The sequence below is a fragment of the Carcharodon carcharias genome, chromosome 13, assembly GCF_017639515.1.
Source record: "Carcharodon carcharias isolate sCarCar2 chromosome 13, sCarCar2.pri, whole genome shotgun sequence".
NCBI classification, from domain to species: domain Eukaryota; kingdom Metazoa; phylum Chordata; class Chondrichthyes; order Lamniformes; family Lamnidae; genus Carcharodon; species Carcharodon carcharias.
In genome coordinates, this window is record NC_054479.1 from 91,186,584 (window position 1) to 91,207,534 (window position 20,951).

General features: G+C 38.6%; 1 protein-coding gene across 3 annotated transcripts; it reads right to left on the reverse strand.

Annotated features, from left to right (window-relative positions):
* Positions 1–4,152: 4,152 nt before the first annotated feature.
* On the reverse strand, positions 4,153–20,704 carry golt1ba (golgi transport 1Ba). Of its 3 annotated transcripts, XR_005944835.1 has the most exons (6): positions 20,509–20,704; positions 16,489–16,580; positions 14,269–14,447; positions 13,803–13,884; positions 10,249–10,547; positions 4,153–5,088 (listed from the first exon to the last, which is right to left on the reverse strand). XR_005944835.1 is itself a non-coding variant. In XM_041202869.1 (5 exons), exons 1-5 carry the CDS (start codon positions 20,531–20,533, stop codon positions 5,050–5,052), a joined length of 417 nt encoding a protein of 138 aa, XP_041058803.1. In that variant the 5' UTR covers positions 20,534–20,704; the 3' UTR covers positions 4,153–5,049. The 3 variants fall into 3 exon arrangements, 2 of the variants coding, with proteins under 2 accessions (XP_041058803.1, XP_041058804.1); XM_041202869.1 differs by lacking the exon at positions 10,249–10,547; XM_041202870.1 differs by lacking the exons at positions 4,153–5,088; positions 10,249–10,547 and adding an exon at positions 11,294–11,369.
* Positions 20,705–20,951: the final 247 nt, after the last annotated feature.

Sequence of the window (20,951 nt, forward strand, 5' to 3'; positions counted from 1 at the left end):
GACTTATTTCTGTTATGTAACTTTGAAAGCAGTTCGTTTTCATGGTCCTTTGTTACTATCCTATTATGAGGGAGAAAGCCACAATGTCTCAATTAAAACTATCAACAATTATAGGGAAATGCAAGAGTAGATATTAGCTTTTGTGAAAATGTATTGCCCACCCTTAATTGCCCTGGGAGTTTGATACAATGGAGAGGCTTGCTTGGCCACTTCAGAGGACAGTGAAGTGTCAAATATGTTAGTGTGGGACTAGAGCCAGGAGTCAGATTGGTAAGAATGGTAGGTTTCCTTCCCGAAAGGACACTGGCAAGCCAGCTAGGTTTTCACAACAATCCAAAAGTTTGCTGGTCAATTAGAATGAGCTATCCTGTTTCAGTACAAGATTTGAACTCATGTTTTCTGGATCAAACACCAGTTACATAGCCATTATAACTGCCATATCAATAATATATTAGATTATCTCCAATTTGATATTTACAGTCCATCCAAGTACACAATGCAGTCCCCATCGATTCTTAGAAATCATGGTTTCACACATTAGGATATTGATAATTTGAAAATTTTATTTCCAGTCTAACATGAGGTTGTTTGGCAGTCAAAAAATATAGGACAGTAATTCTTGATGTTTACTAACTTATCTTTAGCGATTTTATGGAATTATTTCACCATTTATTAAATGTGCAAACACCCCATTAAAATAGCAGACAGAGTAAAATCAAAGGAGCACATTAAGCATTCATTGGATACCATAAACAATAACAATTACTAACCTAGCGTGTTAGAAAATGATTGAAAGAGTCATTTATTCAGCATGAGAAATAAACATGCTAAAATTTGGGTGTGGCCAAAATTCCATTGTACAGTTCAGTTTCAATGATATTGACTCCTCTATCTTTCCTGAATCTATTTAAAAGCAAAATTTATTTAAATCAGCATACCTTCAATGCAGATCGTCCCACACCTGTCTCTAGCCAATTGAGTCAGGGAAGGGACTCAATGCAAAATTTTGTTTTATGCTGTAACACTATACTGCAAAGATTCTGGTTCACAAAGTCAATTGATGCAGTTGGGCTCAGATTTACTGGACAATGTAAAATGTAACTGAAGTCACCAAACCTATTTTTATTTCCACACTTCAAACATTGCTAACCCTTCCAAGAGAAATCATCTTTGGCTTGAGGGGCCAATTTACAGTTGGCTCCAAATGGGTCAGAACATGACAATCAAAATTTTCTAGGATTGGCTCCAGGTCAGAGAAAATACCTTCAGCGCTCGTGTTCAGTAAGTTCTAGATCCACCACTGCTGTAAGCTATTTGATTATTTTCTTTACTCCTCCAGAAGTCAAGGAATGATATATTGGGATTATTGTATCTTAAATTATGAACAGCCCATATCCCTCTGCACTTTTGGTCTAACTCATCTTCACAGGTCATTCGTCCTTCATCTGGGGCTGCTTTGGCCTATCAGCTTTTGCTAATTTGCCAGGTTGGCATGTGTGCGTGTAACAACTTGCACTAACATAGTGCCTTTAACATGGTAAAATGGCACCCAAGGCACTTCACATCAGTAACAAAATGCAGCACTGAGCCAGTTACCAAACATTTGGTCAAGAGGTAGATTATTTTTAGGAAGGAGCTAAAGAGGGAAAGATACTTAGTGCCAGAATTCCAGAGCCTAAGGTTCAGGTAGCTGAAGGTTAATGAGGCCCAACTTTCTCCCTCCATCACCTTAAGCTGTAACACTGCTTCCTTGTCTGAACTCAAGCTATAATAGATGAGAACTATCTTCAGATCAAAAAGACAAGATAAAAGCATCCATATTCCAGTCTAGCCAAACTGAACTATAGCTCCCAGTTGAGGGTGTACTCTGAAGTAGGGCTCAATTGTGCACAAATTCAACATTGTTTGACTATGAACTCAGATTCCCACCTCTACAACTTCATGTGCCTTGGTCCTGACTTCACCTCCACTGAAACTCTAAGTTTTATCACTCCCAGGCTCAAGTTCTCTACAGCCTCCCTACTACATGTCCTATCCTGTATCCAGTCCAGTCCCGTCCTTGTCCACATTTAAAAATCTCCCCCACTCTACCTGTTACAGCCAGTTTGCATCCTCCATTTTCTCAACCGGACATACTGTGCACCTGCCACTCTCCAAACATCTCTCTACGCTTGAAATTTTCTTTACTAAACTACTCTAGTTTGTTTCCCCAGTTTCAAAATTGTCCTAGAAATCCTCTCTTGCTTTATGACTGTGGCTGATTCTGCTAATACTCCTCACAATTTCCTACTCATGAAGGCCCCATGAAGGGGGGTTATTGTTTTGCAATACAAGCAGATCACAAGATGACAGGCCTAGGAATTGTACTATCCAAGCTGTTGCAGAAAAATACAATAGGCTTCTACAGAATCTTACTATACATCAAATGGAAAAAAGTATAGCTTATTTTTGAATAATCATGGTTAACTTTAAAATCAGACCTCACTAGTTGTTACGGTAATGGAATTTCAAACATAAAAGTTGGCAGATGAGGTTGGGGAATACAAATTCACTATTTCAGAGATCAGTTTAAGGGTCATTGAATCATTTCTTTTTCTCATGTGTGCTCAGTTATTAGTCAAGCTGTAGTATATCTACAGCATAACTTTGGTGATCATTCCCAGCTACAGAAGACAAACTCTAGAAAGCCACACGACAACAATTGCGATTCAAATATTTTCAGTACACCCCTTCATAATTAAATATTTTGATCCAGAACACCAGTACTAACCTACTGCAGTTGCAGATCCATTGCATTGTCAACATTTGGTTTATTTTAGCTACCTCACTAGAACAGTTTACAAAATCAATCTATTCAAGGTAAGATATGTACAGTTCCTTAACAGTGTCATTTACACAAGTACCCACCTGCCCCGAGAGTTGCTGAGCCCAGAATAATGGATTCTCAAATCTGTTTTAAACCCATAAATTTGGGCGACAAATTGAGTTAGAGACTTGTGTGCTTCCGTAAGCCTGTTGACATGAGATTTCTTAATTTCTTTACTATGGTGCAAATCAAGTTAGGACAAATTCTGTTTCCCAAATTAGAGATATCTTTAAAGACAAACTACACAGCAGAAAGACCTGCATTTTCATAAAATAGAGACAGAAAAGAGGAAAAAGGGATTTCCTGACTTACTATCCACAATCTATTAAAAATCAATATACCAATTTTAAAAGTTTGTTCAATAAGGTGTGTATGCTTGAAAGGATTGGTATATTAAATACATGCAAACTTTTCTTTTCAGCACAATAGGAAAATATGGATAACCATAATTAATATTTTCTTTCTGCAGTCCAGAAAGATAAAAATGTCAAGTTTTGGGCACATATCTACAAAAAAATGCACAATGCATTGACATCTGCTCTCAAGGTCAGCAGTAGCATACAAAAAAATGCAATTCTGATATGGTTAGCAGTTGCCATATGCATTGCAAATAAATTCAACCTACTTTGTCCTGGAACAAATACTAGAATTTGCTGTATTGGTTTGGTGTGTACACAATCAACTTGAATTCTATTCCTATAAAATTAAAACAAAAAATTGATTTTTTTTTCTAAAATACACGCCCATTCTTGATTATATTCTTGGCTGACTTTCCTCCAGTAGTTTATGACTCCAGCTGACCTAGCACTTTAGACACAGTTACTTATGAAAGCATCTATGCCAATAAAGTACTGCTTAAGATTATGAAAATTACATCAGCAGTTCCGGTGTTTATATATCATCTTATTTTAGAAGGTATTTGGTTTCCATAGTTGCAAAGTCAAGTGTCCTTAAGGACAATGAACCAATATAATTTTTAACATTAGTCTTTTCAATATTGCAAACAAATGATCTGATATACCAGTTCTGATGTTATCAATCTCTATTTCTCAGAGATCAGGAAGGTGGATTTCCATTGTAGAATTTCTTTTTGATCAAGAACAATACCCATGTCATTGGAAGTCCAAGTTATTTTTGCTACTATTGCATTTAAAAAAAAGTATTTTCTCCCAAAGGCAGATAAATGCAGGGCTTACAAAAATCTGCACATATAAGCAAAACACACTCAGTACACAACTGCCGTCATATTAAGGGAACATTTTGTTTAAAAAAATCAGTGATAATAATTTGCTTCAAACATTTATTTACAATAGTTTAACATCAAGAAGAACTTGCATGTTTGAAAAGATAACCTTTCTTAAAAAAAAATCTTAACACCTATAATCACCATCTTCTAAAGGTACATAATAAGTCCAAGATGTCTGTTTGCACAAAATTCCTGCCAAATGAGGCAGTCACAAAAGATAAAAACTCATCATTAACCTGGTCTTTCACATAAGAAAATGCAGGTATAACACAAAGAGACAATGACGTGATCAAAAATAACAGTAGGGGGACACACAATTGGGGCAAGACAAGCATGGTTTTGTAAGCTAGTTATTTTTATCTAAAAGATAAGAACAGCCATATTTTTTTTTTAAGTGAAAAATGGGACATGGCCTATTTCATTCAAGTGTTTCATTACTTGACCTGCAAACCAAAAAGTGGTGAGGTGAGTCAAAGCCCTTCTAGTTTTTCAAACTCACTTGTCTTAGTTGAACATGGTTCAACATTAAAAAGCAACATGTTCCTTGTCAGTTGGTCTTGCTTGGTCCAACTCACCTAGTTTAAGGTCCACTTCCTTCCTGCTGATCATTGAGCAGCATTGATGGTGGTAGTGGTGCAGTCCACAGCCCAACCCATCTTGCCCTTCCTGCTGGAGGATGTGGTGTAAAGCATCCCACACAAAGAGACATTTAGAACATGAGGGTCGGGAGGAAGGGTCAAAAAGAGTGGAATTCAATGCTATGACCACCTTTCCCCCTCTATGACAAAATATTTTGATACAAAGAATGTTATCAAGTTTTATTTTTTCCTACACAGGTAACTCAGTAAAATATAAATTTAGAAATGTTTTGCCTTAGGTAAACCTTATAAATATATGATACAGTATACTTCTGTAGTAGTTTTCCATCCAGTCTCTGTTATACCATGCTGTTGCTTTCGCCAACTTTATCTACAAACTGCAAAAATAAAGGAAATCATAATTAACCAAAGTGTGAGATAACCATTTGGTTTAATGTTCAAAGACTTTGATACAATTGTGTTACATCAATGACAATTAGGATGCATGTCCAAAACTCTCATTGCTTCACTGCCTATTAATGAATCAGTGCAATTACCCCACCTCCCAAATGGAAGTTCACAGTCCATGCACTGATCTAAAGAGCAAGGTTAAAACCAAAACAAATCCTTGAGCCTCATTATCAGATGAATCATTTATATTAAGAAAATTATAATTTTTGAAGATATGACTGATTTAACTTGACTGCATATTTAATATATTGGATTATATTGAAATGGAAGTTTAACTGTGCTGGTGATGGTCATAACTTTGGCAGTCCTCCATATTTGCAACAAGTAACACAATTACAAGCGCCTTCATTTCTACACCATCAAATAATTTCAAAACAAATTAGAAAGCTTCTGATCAGGGCAAGCTCTTAAGGAGCTAATTTCTCCTTTCCACAGTGAGGTTTCTCAATGCTATACACCATCCCATGCAACCTGTCCTCAAAAACCAGCTAACACTATAGCAGGGAGCAACTCATGATACTGTAATTGTCACTATTAAATTCCCAGTCATCTCAACAACAATCACGATGCCAAATGGACTAACTGCATTATTGCTGGAGTTGATCTAGCCTGGTTGGCTCATTAATCTGTATCCCTGGAAAAGAATTGGAAAATAGTAGAGAGGTACCAGTTTTTAAACCAGTGCAGAGGTAGGAAAGGGAAAAGAGGAGAAAGAGGAAGGATTAAAACCTGTGTTAGGGTAGAGGGCAGAAGTGATAACACTGCAAGATAATGGGGTGGTAATCATACATAAGTAAAGAAATATAAGATGGCTCAAGAGGAGCTGCAAATAGCACAGAACTATTACCAGGATCTGCTCTCAAAATAATGAGAAGCTTTGGTTATGACCTGAAATTGCTGAGCTTGGTGTTAAACTGGAAAGTTATAAAATCACATCTCTAACCTTTTCCAGTTGACAAAAGGTCACTGATCTGAAACATTAACTCTGCTCCTCTCTCCATAAATGTTGTCTAACCTGAGTGTTTCCAGAATTCTCTTTTATTCCATGTTCTTATATTATTCTTGATTCTCAATGTCTTAGATAACTCTAGTATTCCTCTCAACCAGCTCATCTCTGTGATTAGTATCTTTCACATAATAAACTCGTCATCTCTATTTTTAACTTCCCATATCGTACTTAATCTTCAAAAAGCAGAAGCTAGTCCAATCCTTTTGTTGATGAATCACAGCATATGTTCCATGACTGCTTTTAAATAGCTGATCTCCATATTTTGAACACAAATGTAAATGCACAACAGATATCTGTAATCCAATGCAACAGCATGGAAGATAATGAGTGCATGGGGATACAAATTGGGACTGTAATTAGTTCGACCAGGGAAACATGACATATTTTTCCATCATTTTCTGCCTAGTAAGCTTTCTACCCTAACCTAAAGTGAGGAAGAGAGAGGGGTACAGTGCGATCTCTGGCAACTTGTAATACAATATCAGTCTAAGCAGGTTTATAGCCTATTTTCCTGATCAAGGAAGGTGCATAGCACAGGGATACTTCAGTAAAGGAAATAGCAAATAAGTTAAAGCATCTCACAGTCCATCAGTTGCAAATGAATAGGTTCCAAATAATGAACTACTTATTGATACTAATTGGTGTGGTACTAATGCTTGTGTCATCCAATGGATCAACACTGGAAAAGAATGTTAATGATATTTAATCTTGTTACCATCTCCTCTGTGCTTGCAGCGCACACAATCTAAAAACTAAAATATTTCAATGCTGTGATCATAGTACTAATTGGGCCAAATATGATCAGTGGAAAAAGCAATTTTATATCAGATACAAACAGCACAGACTTTGAGATCAATTCAGACAGTTGGGTCTGATTTTTGTTAGAATCTTTAAAATAAAAACAATTTCAGAAATCTATCCCAATATAGAAATCAATGAAGCATGTCATTCAACCCAAGGAACATTAGGGTCATGGTTTTTCTACCTTATAAATCTATCCTTCAACATAACAGCAACTAAATTTCCCAAGAGCCACACCATCTTTGAGGAGTCATATGCAGCAAATGGCTTATCAGAAAATTGAGAGTGTACTGATGGTCATTTTCCACCCATTCTCAATGGATGGCAGATTATAGACATCACATTTGTGATTTTCCAATAAGCTGCCTTTTGTGCGAGTTCCGACCAGTGGCACAGGATCTTGGTCAGTGCCCCATGTGCCTCTTATTAGCTTGCCTTGCAGTTTTTAAAATAAGTTCACAACACATCTCAGTTTAAAAACAATGCTAAACTATACTGCTATAGGCAGCAGTCTTCCTTCCAGGTTATGCAAACAATACCATTATGAAAATATAACAAGGTACGTACTTCATGCTCAGCCTCCTTTATGATATCGTCAGCTTTAAAGATATTTAACGGAACAATTATTAACAAGTAGCATAGTACCAGCAAATTCATTATTCAAAGTGTTAGATGGCTTGGTCATGTAAACATTTTCTTGCAGGTTTGTTTAAACAAAATACAAACTGAACAGAATGCATAGCAGCTGATGATTTGAATGGAAAGGAGCTGCATATTGGGAGTTTGAGGTTTTAAATGTGGACTCCTAGAAACTATCTTAGGAGGACTTTTTGCCACAAGGTGTAGGGAAGATAATGTTGCTTAACACCTAACGGTAGAACACAATCATTTTAAAATAAATTGAACTTGAGACTCAGACACTCTTTACCTGCATAGATAACAGAAACTCCAATAGGGTCAATGTGTTATTGATAAGCTATGCTGATTGGAAAGATCACTAATTTAAAAAAATGTTCTTTGGAATGACTGATTTCTACTTTTGCTCACAGCACTTCAACCTATTTCAGTGCATGACTAGCATAACAGAGTCCGGTACTAAATTTCCACATGGAGATTAAATTCATTTTCCCTCGCTGCTCAGCTAAACAAATTTTTCTTTAATTTATTCATTCACAGGGTGTGGATGTCGCTGGCTTATTGCCCATCCCTAATTGTCCTTAAGATGGCGGTGAGCCGCCTTCTTGAACTGCTGCAGTCCATGTGGTGTAGGCACACCCAGATTTCTGTTAGGGAGGGAGTTCCAAGATTTTGACCCAGCGACAGTGAAGGAATGGCGATGTAGTTCCAATTCAGGATGGTGTGTGACTTGGAGTGGAACTTGTAGGTGGTGGTGTTCTCATGCATCTGCTGCCCTCATCCTTCTTGGTGGTCACAGGTTTGGAAAGTGCTGTCAAAGGAGCCTTGGTGAATTGCTGCAGTGCATCTTGTAAATGGTACACACTGCTGCTACTGTGCATTGGTGGAGCAGGGAGGGATGAATGAAAATTTATAAAATGCAGAATACTGAATATCATAAAGGGAGATGAAAACATTACAGTACAAGGAAGAAGTTGCAACTATGCAACAGTTTATGCCTTCAGTACATTCTAAAGCACCTCAACCAATGAATTACATCCAAAATGTGGTTGGCACTGTTATTCTGTTGACAAATGCAGCAGTCAATTGTCCACAGCAAGTAACAGAAACAGTAAGTTAAGATGAATGACCAATTATCTGTTCTGGGTGCTTTTTGTTGAAACTGGAGTATTGGCCAGATACCTGGAGATCTTGTAGCATTCCTCCCACCCCACCACCTTGCCCCCATTAATATGGTCACGAATCTTTATATCTGGCACAACAGGAAGATATGGTCTGCTTTAACAATCCTCTGAAAGACACTAGTTCCAGCAATACAACCCTCATTCAATACTGTACCGGACAATCAGAATAGGTTATATATTCAAGTCCTGCAGTAGGTCTTAAACCCACAACCTCTGAATCAAAGGCAATAGAGCTTTCAACTGTACCAAGTGATGCATAATACTACAATATCAAGGCATCTTTTGCATCCAAGTAGAAGTTTTCACAAATAGGATAGACATCAGTCCTGCCTTTAAATGGCTGACCTTCCACAGCAAGTCGACTATAGATAGCAGATGATCTGAGATGTGTCAGCTGTTGCTAAAACACATATTTTGCTGGGAACACACAAACTGTAACAGCGTCCATGAAGAGAAAAGACAGCTTACCTTTTGGATGGGTACCCTTCAGAGTTGATGGGAGGGTACACACCTGAAACATTGACCTGTACTTTCTTTTTGCAGAAGCTGACAGACTTGCTGGGCATTTCTGGAATTTTATTGTTTTTGCTTTAAATTTTCAGTATTTGCAGATTTAAAAAAAAAATATTTCCACTAAATACTTTCTCTCCTTGTCCCTTCTGCAAGCTATAATTGAATCTTACACAGAAGCAAGCAAAAAACTTAAGACACCCCACCTGAGGTATAGCTTCAGGATGCTTTAGTTACATGTTCAAAAAGGCTGAAAATAAGATGGGACGGAAAATCTAGATGTAATTTCTTGCTTGTGGGATTTCCAAGGTTTATTCAGTTATTAAACAATGGAATACTTGTTGTGGGATAAACATAGAAAATCTGCTTAAATGCAATTAATAAATGCAATTACTTTTCTTCAGTTAGGGGAAAGTAGCAGTCTCCAGCAGTAGAAAAACTTAAGTTTTTTTGTATCTTGTGTCAAGGATGGGAAGGTGCAGGCCAAAAGCACCCTCTACTCAGTCCTAATAAAATGTGCTCTCACTCCTCTGATTACAACATTATGCAATTGCCATTTTCCCCATCAACTAGCCTTCTACATTATGAACCTTAACTAAAAAACCACCGGAAACTGGTTTATTGTCGGGGCTCTAAGTCACTAGAAATGTACTTTAATCTGCTCCTGGGTACTAGATGGTGCAGAGCAAAGATTTTCAAATTGGTTTCTCTGAACCCTAGTAAGAACAGTCAGCAGTTTGTGGTCTTCTTGATTTACCAAATTATTAATTTGCTATCTCTATTGCTGAATATTAAAGAAAATCCTTTAAAGAGAGCATAATTCCTTTTATGGTGAACGGTTCAGTGTTTTTAAATTTCATAGTTTATCATCAGGTCAAGTAAGTCGCTTGCCTGTTTTTTTGCACTTCAATCCTAAAGCATATTGAACATAAATGAATGATTATTACCTAGCTTTTGCATGTCTTCCTCATTCTTCAACTGAAGTTCATCTTCGATATTCATTAAAATTCATCCCCCTGTCCCATCCCTGTTGCTGATTTGGAGTAATTGGCACGTTTTAAATTTGCTTTTTCAATAATTCCTCATTGTGCAGGCACTGTCCAGGCAGTCTCTGTTCTTGTGTGAATCTGCCCACTTTTCTGCCATTACATATCAGATATGTTCAATACAGTTGTAGAAGCAAACAAGGCCTATGCTCGAATTAGGGTCTACTGGTACTCCTATTAGTCGGGGAGGGCCCACTACACTTTAAAGAGAATAAAATGAAGTTGTATTTTAGTTAATATGTCTTTTCCTTAACATATCATCCAAGTAATAGTTAATACTGAACTGCATAAGAAACATTCCAGGTTTTTGGATATTTTTGCTCTTTATTTCTCATCCATTCAGATATTCCAAGTGTATGCATGATTCCTCATTTGAATGGACAAATAAGTGATTCATGTTCCTAATCTTTACAGATATGGCTCAAACAAACTATTGAAGGTGGAAAAACATAAGATTCATATACTTTTTAATCGCCTGCTGAAAACGTGACAAAGATCCCTTCAATAATGATTTGTAGCCATAAATTATTCAATCCCATGCCCAAAATAATGAAAGGCCAGCCATTTAGATTATGGATGCTTTCAATCTTTACATCAAAATAAACGCTGCAAAAACAGTCACTTATTGCATCAAACCCAACTGACTGCGGGATCACCAGATTATCTAAATCCTATGGAATTCTTTAAACTAATAATATGACAGATTATCCCATAGGTTACACAATGGCATCACCCAAAACAAAAACTTGATACACAAAGATAATTGTGTCAACAAAATACTTTGGGGTTTAAATGTGCTGCCTGCCTCCTCTAGCACTAATACAGAAAACAGTCAAAGTTTCCATTGTAAAAATACCAAATCCACCAGCAGCTGAACACCAGAGATTAAAATGGCTCTGCCAGCAATTCTGCAGTGAAGTCACATACTTATATTCCTGATAAATAGATGACAGCTGGGAAGCCTCCATTAGGATCACGGTTGTGGACTCAATCTACACCAGGAAGTTCAGTTTATGTACCACCTATGGAAGACAATTTCTTTCAAAAGGTCACAACAGCTTCCTCAATGATATAACTCTATCTCCTACCAGCACTACCAAATAGATTGAAGAGCAAGTGAAACTAGGAACAAAAACTAAATGCTAGATAAATTCTCATTTTAAGCAACTCAAAATATAAATAAAGTATCTATTCCCACCTTTACCCAATTTTACCTGAGAATTATCAATGCTTGTAATGCCATGGTTAGTGTAAAAGATTCAATGGATAAGTACAATATGTAAAAGTGAAAAAAAACACATACCCTAAAGACAGTAACTCATGTTTAGAACAGTTTTATGGATGGATATCTCAGTAACTCATCCATGTCACCGTTCTTCCTGTCTGAGATAAACAGCAACTGTCAGCAGATTACTTGACCACAGGGAGCATGACAGACATATGGATCTCTCGTGATGGATGAAATTGTTTCTTAAACAATTGCAAGGGGTTTGGCATCTACCATTAGTCCATTTAGAAGTCTAATCCACACATTGAATGCTGTGTTTGAAGAATTTCTTGGTATCAGTCTGAAAGTTTTTTTTTTATTGGTTTGAACATGTCCCCTTTTTCTACACCTACAGTTTAACTTGAAGCAGCAATTCATGTCAACTTTTTCTAAAGCCCTTAATCTTATACAAGTCTCGAAAAGAAGCATCTATTAGCTGATTTTAAAAGCTGAAAAATCTATTTTTCTCCAGACTTTGCTCATAACTAGGACCTCTGACAAACAATCACCCTCATGGTTCTTTTCTACACTGCCTCCAATGCCCGAATATCTTTTATTTCTTAGCAACTGGAGTTGGATGCACATTCAAGCTATGGTCTAACCTTGTTAGATCCCTGTCCCCTCTGATTCTGCGACTACAAGCTTTGTTGATTGATGTTCTCCTTTGGTTACACAATGTCAAACCTAAATGTACCTAGGTCTCCATCAGTAGCTATTTAAACACTGTTCATGTCATTTACTTTTCATTTCTATTGGTCATACTTTGCACCTGTTGGGATTAAATTCCAACTGCAACTGTTCTGCTTATACGTTTTGCCAAGCTCATTCTGCAATTTCTGACTTGCCTCTTCCAACTCCATTGCTCTAATTTTGGTATCATCTGCAAACTTGATCACTTTGCATGCAGTTTCTGAATCTAGGTCATTATGTAAATCTGGGAGAATGACAGTACCTGTCCTGAGCCATCCCGCACAGTTCAATCCTTACTGTGACCTAACCCCCATAATGAGTACTTTTCATTTCCTAATCCATTCCCTGGGCTCACCATTAACCCCTGGAGAACTAAGCTAATAGCCTTGCACATTGAAATTTATCAAAATTCCTTTGGAAATCGAAGTACAGTAGGTCATAAGGGTTTACAACAGTTCACTGGAGTTGCTTCTCCTTTAAATACAAGGAAGCTAGTGAAGCAGGATCTTGCCCTTCTGTATCTGTATCAACTGTTTGTGTAGAAGATCAATTTTATTCCTGATAATGACTTCTGTTTATATGAATGGAAGTAAAATTATTGGATCTGTAGTTGTCCATGTCTGTTTTGTCACTAATTTGGAATATGCTCTTGTATTACCCTATTTTCAGTCTACTGGTGCCTCTGCATTGTCCATTCACCCCTCAATGATCATCAGTACTTCATAAATCTTTTTCTTAGTCCTTCAGCACTGGACCAAATGGATCTATTTTGTTTTAAGACATTTGTAGGAATTCCATCTCGCATATCAAATGCATTGATTTTACTTGGGATATCTTTGGGAAGGTGCATTGTTGTATGCCATTACTCAAGCATTAAAAGTAAAATATTCAGATATATTATTAGGTTGATCCAATAAAAAAACAATAAACAGCAATTATGTTGTTCTTGTATAATATCTTATTTACACAATCTAGAATGAGATTTTTTTGGTCTAGTTTGCATTCCCTCATATATTGAGGGTGATATAGATGCCACCCAAAAAGTACAGATGGGGGGGGCAATAGATTTATGTCTCTTGTAAAGATTACATGGTTGCTGATGGATGAGGCGGGGGAGATTAGGGGTCATGATGCTCAACTGCACCATGATTGTATGGGATAAACTTAACGGGCCAGTTAATGTTTTTCTGACCCCCACATCCACTTCATACAATTTACAAAATGCAATACATATTTGAAAGCAAGGTTAATGCTGCATTCAATGAGTTCTGCAGTTTATGCCCACTTTGAGCTTTTCCCTTTCAATTAGTAGAACACTTAATATGGTTTGACTAAATAACGGGCCCTATAATTCACTCCCAGGTATAGACCGTAGACTTAGGAACCGAAATCTATTAAATGCACTACTAAGAATTTAGAATTTTTAAAAAATCTTCTTTAAATGTTTCTAAATGATATGATTATAATCTAACATGCACTGAATAATATAAATACTTACTGAGCTTATTCCGGGTAAATTCAGAATAGAGCCTAATATAGGCACTCGTCTAATAAAGCCAACCACCACCGGGAAGAAACCCCTAGCAAAGATAAAAAGAAAGAAATAGGCTTTTAGAAAATGAAACTTTGGGCATAAAAAAACCAAAGAAAATGCACATTAATTGTTTTAAAGATACTAAGACAAGACAATAGCTTCAGTCAAGCAATGAAACAAAGGGGCTGTTAACACTGAAGTTCTGGCTTAGTGATATATTTTATAAATATAACTACGAATTATGAAATCCACATGACTTCAAATAATGAATTCCAACCTCTTAATTGTTTGTCCAATTAGAATAGAGGTTTTTTTTTCTTAAAATTATACTACCCAAAAGAAATCAACTATCCATAACATGAGCACACTTGGTTTTATGGACAGTGGCATGCTTAATGAATCACTCAGTATGACTTCTAATGTTTCTTACCTGAATAAAAGAAAGAATCCATAAATTTCAAGAACCATGCCTATTACAGGCCAGCCAATCAGCACCACAAAAATGCCACCCAGAAAAAAGCCCGTGGCTTTCACTTTGTGCTTCTGAAAGAAGAACCTGAAAGTCCTTTCTAAACCGATTACAAAAGACAAGCCTGCCACAAATAAAATCTGGAAAGGAAAGAATGGGATTGTTAGAATGACTGACCTGAAACAGCTGAAAAGCATTGATGTATGAGGCCTTACACTCAGTTTAGAAACCCATGTTTTAAATTCTAACTCTGAATTCCTCCAACATCTAGTCTTCAACAACTGTACTTTATCATTCTGAAGAGTACATAATCGCAGGAATCAGTTCTGCAGCCTCAGCTATTTACTACCTACATCAATGACTTGGATGAAGGGACCAAATATTTGCTAAATTTGCTGATGACACCAAGATAGGTAGGAAAGTAAGTTGTCAAGAGGAGGTAAAGTGGTAAAGACACATTAAATGAGTGGACAAAAGTTTGGCAGATGGATAACATAGGTAAATGTGAACTTGTCCAGGAAGAATAGAAAAGCAGGATACTATTCACATGGAGAGAGATTGCAGAACACAGTGGTACAGAGGGATCTGGGTGCCCTGGTACATCAATCACAAAAAGTTAATATGCTAGATACAGCAAGTGATTAGGAAGGCAAATGGAATGTTGGCATTTATTGCAGGGGGAATGAAATATAAAAGTAGGGAAGTTTTACTGCAGTTGGATGATTAGGGCCTTGGTGAGACCACATCTGGAATACAGTGTAAGTTGTGGTCTTTTATTTGAAAAAAGATATAATTGCATTGGCAGTTCAGAGAAGGGTCAATCATCTCATTCCTGGGATGAGGGACTTATCTTATGAAGAAATGTTGAACAGGTTGAGCCTGTACCCATTGGAGTTTAGAAGAATAAGAGGTGATCTTATTGAAACATACAAGATCCTGAGGGGACTTGATAAGGTTGATACCAAGAGGATGTTTCCTTTTGTGGGAGAGACTAGAACTAGGGGACACAGTTTAAGGATCAGAGGTCATTTAAGATGGTGATGAAGAGAATTTTTTCTCAGAGGGTCACTAGTATGTGGAATTCTCTTCCCAGGAAGCAGTGGAGGCTGGGTCATTAAATTTATCAAAGCCAGAGTTAGACAGATTTTTGATAGACAAGGGAGTCGAGTTATGGGGGCAGACATGAAAGTGGAGTTGAGTTCACAACTAGATCAGTCATGATCTTACTGAATGGCGGAGCAGACTTGAAGGACCAGGAGTAGGACAAGTCCTATGTTCCTCTCACCAGGACCAGCTTTGTATTATGAAATAGGATATTAGCCAAGTGTTCTGCAAATTAAATAAATGAGCTGTACTTTGGATGGTTTCTTAGCAGTCAGATTATTTTACAAATTCTAAAGGTAGACGAATCATTTGCTGGCACAAATTCCTCCTTGTGTTACAGGTATCCAATGTACTTTAAAGGATGAATATCTAGGCATAAACAGTATAAGACTCCTGATAGTTTAACAGTTTTTTCTACACATCTGGATTTCATAAAGTTTAGCTGAAAAAGTTTTCAAAACTTTTTCAGTTAAAGTGTTGTCACCAGGATTTCGATGTTAGCGGCTACTTCAACTTTTTGTATCATGTCCAGTGCGAAAAAAAAATCCAGCAGTTGCAATTACATTTTATCCTTCCCACTTGGGTTGTGCCTGTAAAGAGCATTTTGAGCCAAAAGAACAGGAATCATGCACCAAAGCCTGTGAGCTACTGATGCTGATAGCAATAGGGGGAATTAGGTGATCATTCAAGAGCATCACACAAGAAGCATATTACCTCAACAATGAAGGTCTTGGCTTAATTATCAATATCCTAAATCTGCCTGATGACAATTATATTGCAGTGCGCAAGAACCCTTTCCATTGGATTTGTATACTCATTCATTCAACTCCATATATTCTACCTTACTGCCTTATTTATAAAACCAGGGATTAAACTTATCGCATTGTTTTTCTGCCACCTACTAGACATTATATAAGAAAAAGAATTCTTTTCAAAAGAACAGGCAACAGACTGAAGCACTAAAGAGTACAATTTGGCTCCCCTTTTTCTAAAAAGCTTATGATCAGTATAGCACAATACGTCTACATATCAAAATGATTAGTTTAGACTCACACAAGTTCAATAATTCAAACTTACATTTCCTATTGCAAGGAGTGCCTTGTCAAAGAACAGAACCATGCCAAAGAACAGGAAAAACACACCAAAGCCTGTTAATCCCATTCCAATTTCTGCAAGGGAAGAAAATAAAAGTATATCATAATCAGATTCATTACTCTATCTGCACTCCCTGCTGTCACTTGAACTATGAGAACACAATTATTTAAAATATTGTTGATGCACAACCAAATTCAAATAAATTAACACCAATGATAATAAATTTAGTGTCTGTTTAACTGCATAAACCTCTTGCTATTGGTGTAGGAGATTAATCTGATCACACAAAGCAGCTCAATGTCAAGCTTTTAAATGCACGTTACGTAACTACTAAATTTCCTAAATAGGATATGCTATATTTTTTCACATCTTGAACTTTAAAAATGTAACAAAGACAGAAAAAAACTTGCATTTAAAGAATACCTCACATGAACAAGAGATATCCCAACAGGACAGTCAATGAAATACTTTCACACTGTTGTTACTGTTGCAATGTAGGCAACATAGCTGCAAGTTTACGCAAAGCAACCCTTCCTACCCCCCACCCCAACCCCCTACCCTCCCACAAACAGCAATGGTTATCTGTTAGTGATGTTGATTGAGTTACATACTGGCCAGGACACTGGGGAAGACACCCCTGCACCAAAATAGTACCAGGCAGATAGGTCTTCAGTCGAACTTTTCATCTGGCAGGCAGCATTTCCAAATGTACAGTGTTCCCTCATTACTGCATCGGACAATCAGTTTAGATCTTCTGCTCAAATTTCTGGAGTGGGATACAAACTCGTAACCCTCTGCCTCAGATGAAAATGCAGGGTTATAGTGTTTTATGTGGCTCTCTTAGCTGGTATTCAATCAGCAGTCCATGCCCAAGCACAGCAAGGCATGGACAACATTCAAGCTTGGCTAAGTGGCAAGGAACACTTATACCACACAAGTTCCAGTGTCCATCTCTAGCAAGAGAGTCTAACTACCTTCCACTGACATTCAATGACATTACCAAAGTTGAATCCTCCACCTTCAACATCCTGGGATCACCACTGACCAGAAGCTAAACTGGACCTGTCACATAAATATAATGGCTACAAAGAGGAGGTCGAGGCTGGGTATTCTGCAGTGTGCAACTCATTGTGCCTGCTGCCCATCTCGTTTCAGGTACTGTCAAAGAAGCTTGGTGAGTTACTGCAGTTCATCTTGCATATGGTACACACTGCAACCATGGTGGTATGGCAGGAAGTGAGTGCTTGAGTGGTAGATGGGGGTGCCAGTTAGAAGCTTTGTCCTGGATGCTGTCAAGCTTCTCGAGGGGTGTTAAGAGCTGCACCCATCCAGGCAAGTTAAGATTCTCATTCCTGATTCTCCAAACCTTTTCCACCATCTACAATTTGATGGAAGAATCTCAACTTGCCTGGATGGGTGCAGCTCTTAACAACACTCGAGAAGCTTGACAGCATCTAGGACAAAGCAGCTGCTTAACTGGCACCCCCATCTACCACCTCAAGCACTCACTTCCTCCCACAACCACCATGGCTGCAGTGTGTACCATGTGCAAGATGAATTGCAGTAACTCACCAAGGTTTCTTTGACAGCACCTGGAACGAGATGGGCAGCAGATACGATAGAACACCACCATCTCCAAGTTCCCTTCCCTGTCACACACTTGGAAACATATCGTTGTTCCTTACTAGGCGCAGGGTCAAACTCAGTTAAAGCACTGTGCTGGTGCATTCACCTCATGGACTGCAATGGTTTATGAAGGCAGTTCACCACCACCCCTCAAGAGAAATTAGAGATGGACAGTAAATGATCACTCATCTCCTTACCAGCCTACATACCTAATCAAGATACAAAGTAAATAAATCAAGTGAGAGGTTTTTTTTGAGTAATGCTACAAGCAAAATAATCTGCTAAACAAATGGGTATAGATTTCTTCCTTTTCCTATGTATAAGAGGATGATTTCTTTATCCTTTGTACACAACATATCCAAGCAAAGAAGATTCCAGACAAAGTGAGGACCACAGAGGACCAAACTGTTCAGCACTTGAATGCGTATCAAAGGCCATGATTGGGCATTGTCCTTGACAATTAAGTCATTAATCACAACAGTTCCTGCTGAGCTGTAGCAATGTTGTATTTTTGTTCATAATATTTCCATGTTACAACTGAAAAATTGTAGGGAATTAATTTAGAGTATAGCAGTAAAATCACTGATACAAGAAATACAGCGTTGGAATTGTAGTAACTAACCTCAGAGAGGGATATTTCTACTACCCGGTGAGATGATTTTGGCTTTGCATGATTGTAAGGCTGGAGGCATATGGCCACTTGGTCAATGTTTTCAGGTGCACAACACGAAAGTGGTAATATAACTTGGGATCTGATCTGACACGTCTGAGTGCAATGATGTCAAGAGATTGACAATTTTCCAGATGGCATCTCAAACTGTTTAGGGCTTTGTGATGTATATGGCACAATCCCAATCTGGTGTGAAGCTTGTTTTACAAGGTGCTATGCATTCTGTTGAATGCCCATGGTGTTTAAGGCAATCCACTGCCGATTTTTCCCCTAATGTCACTCAGGGAAAAAAGAAACACACGTGCTTTCGAAATCCTACATTACGACAATGACTAAACTTCTAAAAGTACTAATTGACTGAAGCAATTGGGGACATCCCACAGTGATAAAGTGTTTTATAAATACAAGTTTTCTTTCATTTTTGCAAAGAGTTTTCATCTGAGGTAGAAAACAAGTCACAGCCTCAGTTAAGACTGAGCAATGTGGTATAATTGCATTCATACCTGATTTTTCAAGTGCAGATTCACCCCATGTCAAAAGTAAACATTTCAAAAAAGATTGTCTAGCTCAGTATGAAACTTATTGGTTGCAGGTGCATTTGACTTAAGATAAATTTTAGAAAAGAGTTTTAAAATAGTTTTCAGAGGAATTAAGTAACTTTTTACTTTATGTGGGCATACTGCTCCTTCAACACATCTCACAGCAGATCACTCCTGGGAATAACTTGCCAAAAAAAATCAGAAACCCAAATAAAACAGTAATACAACTGTTCTAGTATGTAACTACATTTTCTCTCAAAGTTTTTCCTTTCACCCCATGAGTTGGAGTGGGCAGCATCCAAAAACACTTTTCTCAGCCAGCCCATTTCCAGCAGGTCGTCCCTTTTGACTGGTAGTTCTTGTCTCTGGTGCCACTGTTACAGCAGAATAATTACATCATCCATGCCAGCCTTGGCTCAGTCAGAAGGTTTAAGCTCTACTCCAGATATCTGAGCACAGAAATCTAGGCTGACACTCTGGTTTAGCACTAAGGGAGTGTTGCATTGCCAGAGGTACCACCTTTCAGATCAGTCTTTAAACTGAAAAACAGAGTGATTACAGCCATTCGGTCCCGCTCCAGTCCATGCGAGCTCTCTGCAAAAGCAGCTTAACTAGTCCCACACACTCCTTTCCCTATGCAGCCCTGCGAATTTTCCCCGTGATCCCATCTGTTCTCTCAAGTTCACAGCGCCAAAGGAGAGCGGCAGAGGTTTTCCAGGTGACCTGCAGTATATTGGGATTATAGAACTGATTGATTCAATGCACAATGCGGTCATTATCACATGGTTATTTGTGGGATCTTACCATGTACACGAATTTCCTACATTAATGACCACCCTTGGAAAAGTGGTGAATGGGCAAGCCCTGAACTATACAAAAGGCAAGCTTATTAGTCATTGGCTCTCCATGTTACCGCGGGTCTGTGCTCACACCCGTGAGGCCTTCAGCCTTTATTTGGGCCTTCAAAGGCCGGGCAGCCCGGTTGCTGATTGGGCGCATGGTGCCCGCAAGTATTCCTGGAGCCGAGCCGAGCCCGGCCGCAGACAGGACCCAGGTACCTAAAGAGGACCCAGGCCGGCGTCTCAATCCCATTCCTCCCCCAGTCACACGGCAGCTACAGGCAGCCGGCTCCGGCCAGGCAACTCCGAGGCGCGGGCTCTCACTCACTCTGCGAGTCCGTCAGGGAAATCATATCGCCGGCCGCTGATTCTCATCGGCTTCTACAAATACACATCAGCCGCCACGTCTTCCGGAAGGAGCACACCTCCCCCTAGTAACCGTGCGACCGCTTCCGGGGGCGGGGTTGCGTGCGCCATGTGACCAGGGTTGACATCAGGTTGTGATCAGGCCCACCAACACCTCCCTTCTCTCCGAACAGCCAAGTGATTGACAGGAGGAGGCACCGCCTCTGATGGAGGAGCACTTGCTGTTGAGCTTCGGTGGTGATTGATCTGATTGGTGGAATGCGCCGTCCTGATAGGCGTAGGGTCCTACCTGATTGGAGAAGCGCCGAGCCACAGGATTGGTGGGGTGGGTGGGGATCCCACCTTTGATTGGAGCAGTGTGGAGCGCCGAGCTGTGCGTGGGCGTCGTCCTCGCCTCTGATTGGT

Excerpts from the sequence above, each read along its gene's own strand:
- golt1ba (XM_041202869.1), bottom strand. The coding sequence starts at position 20,533 with ATGATTTCCCTGACGGACTCGCAGA. Across the intron at positions 16,581-20,508 it reads TTCCCTGACGGACTCGCAGA|AAATTGGAATGGGATTAACA; the intron begins GTGAGTGAGAGC and ends CTTCCCTTGCAG. Across the intron at positions 5,089-13,802 it reads ATTTACCCGGAATAAGCTCA|TTTGTAGATAAAGTTGGCGA; the intron begins GTAAGTATTTAT and ends TTATTTTTGCAG.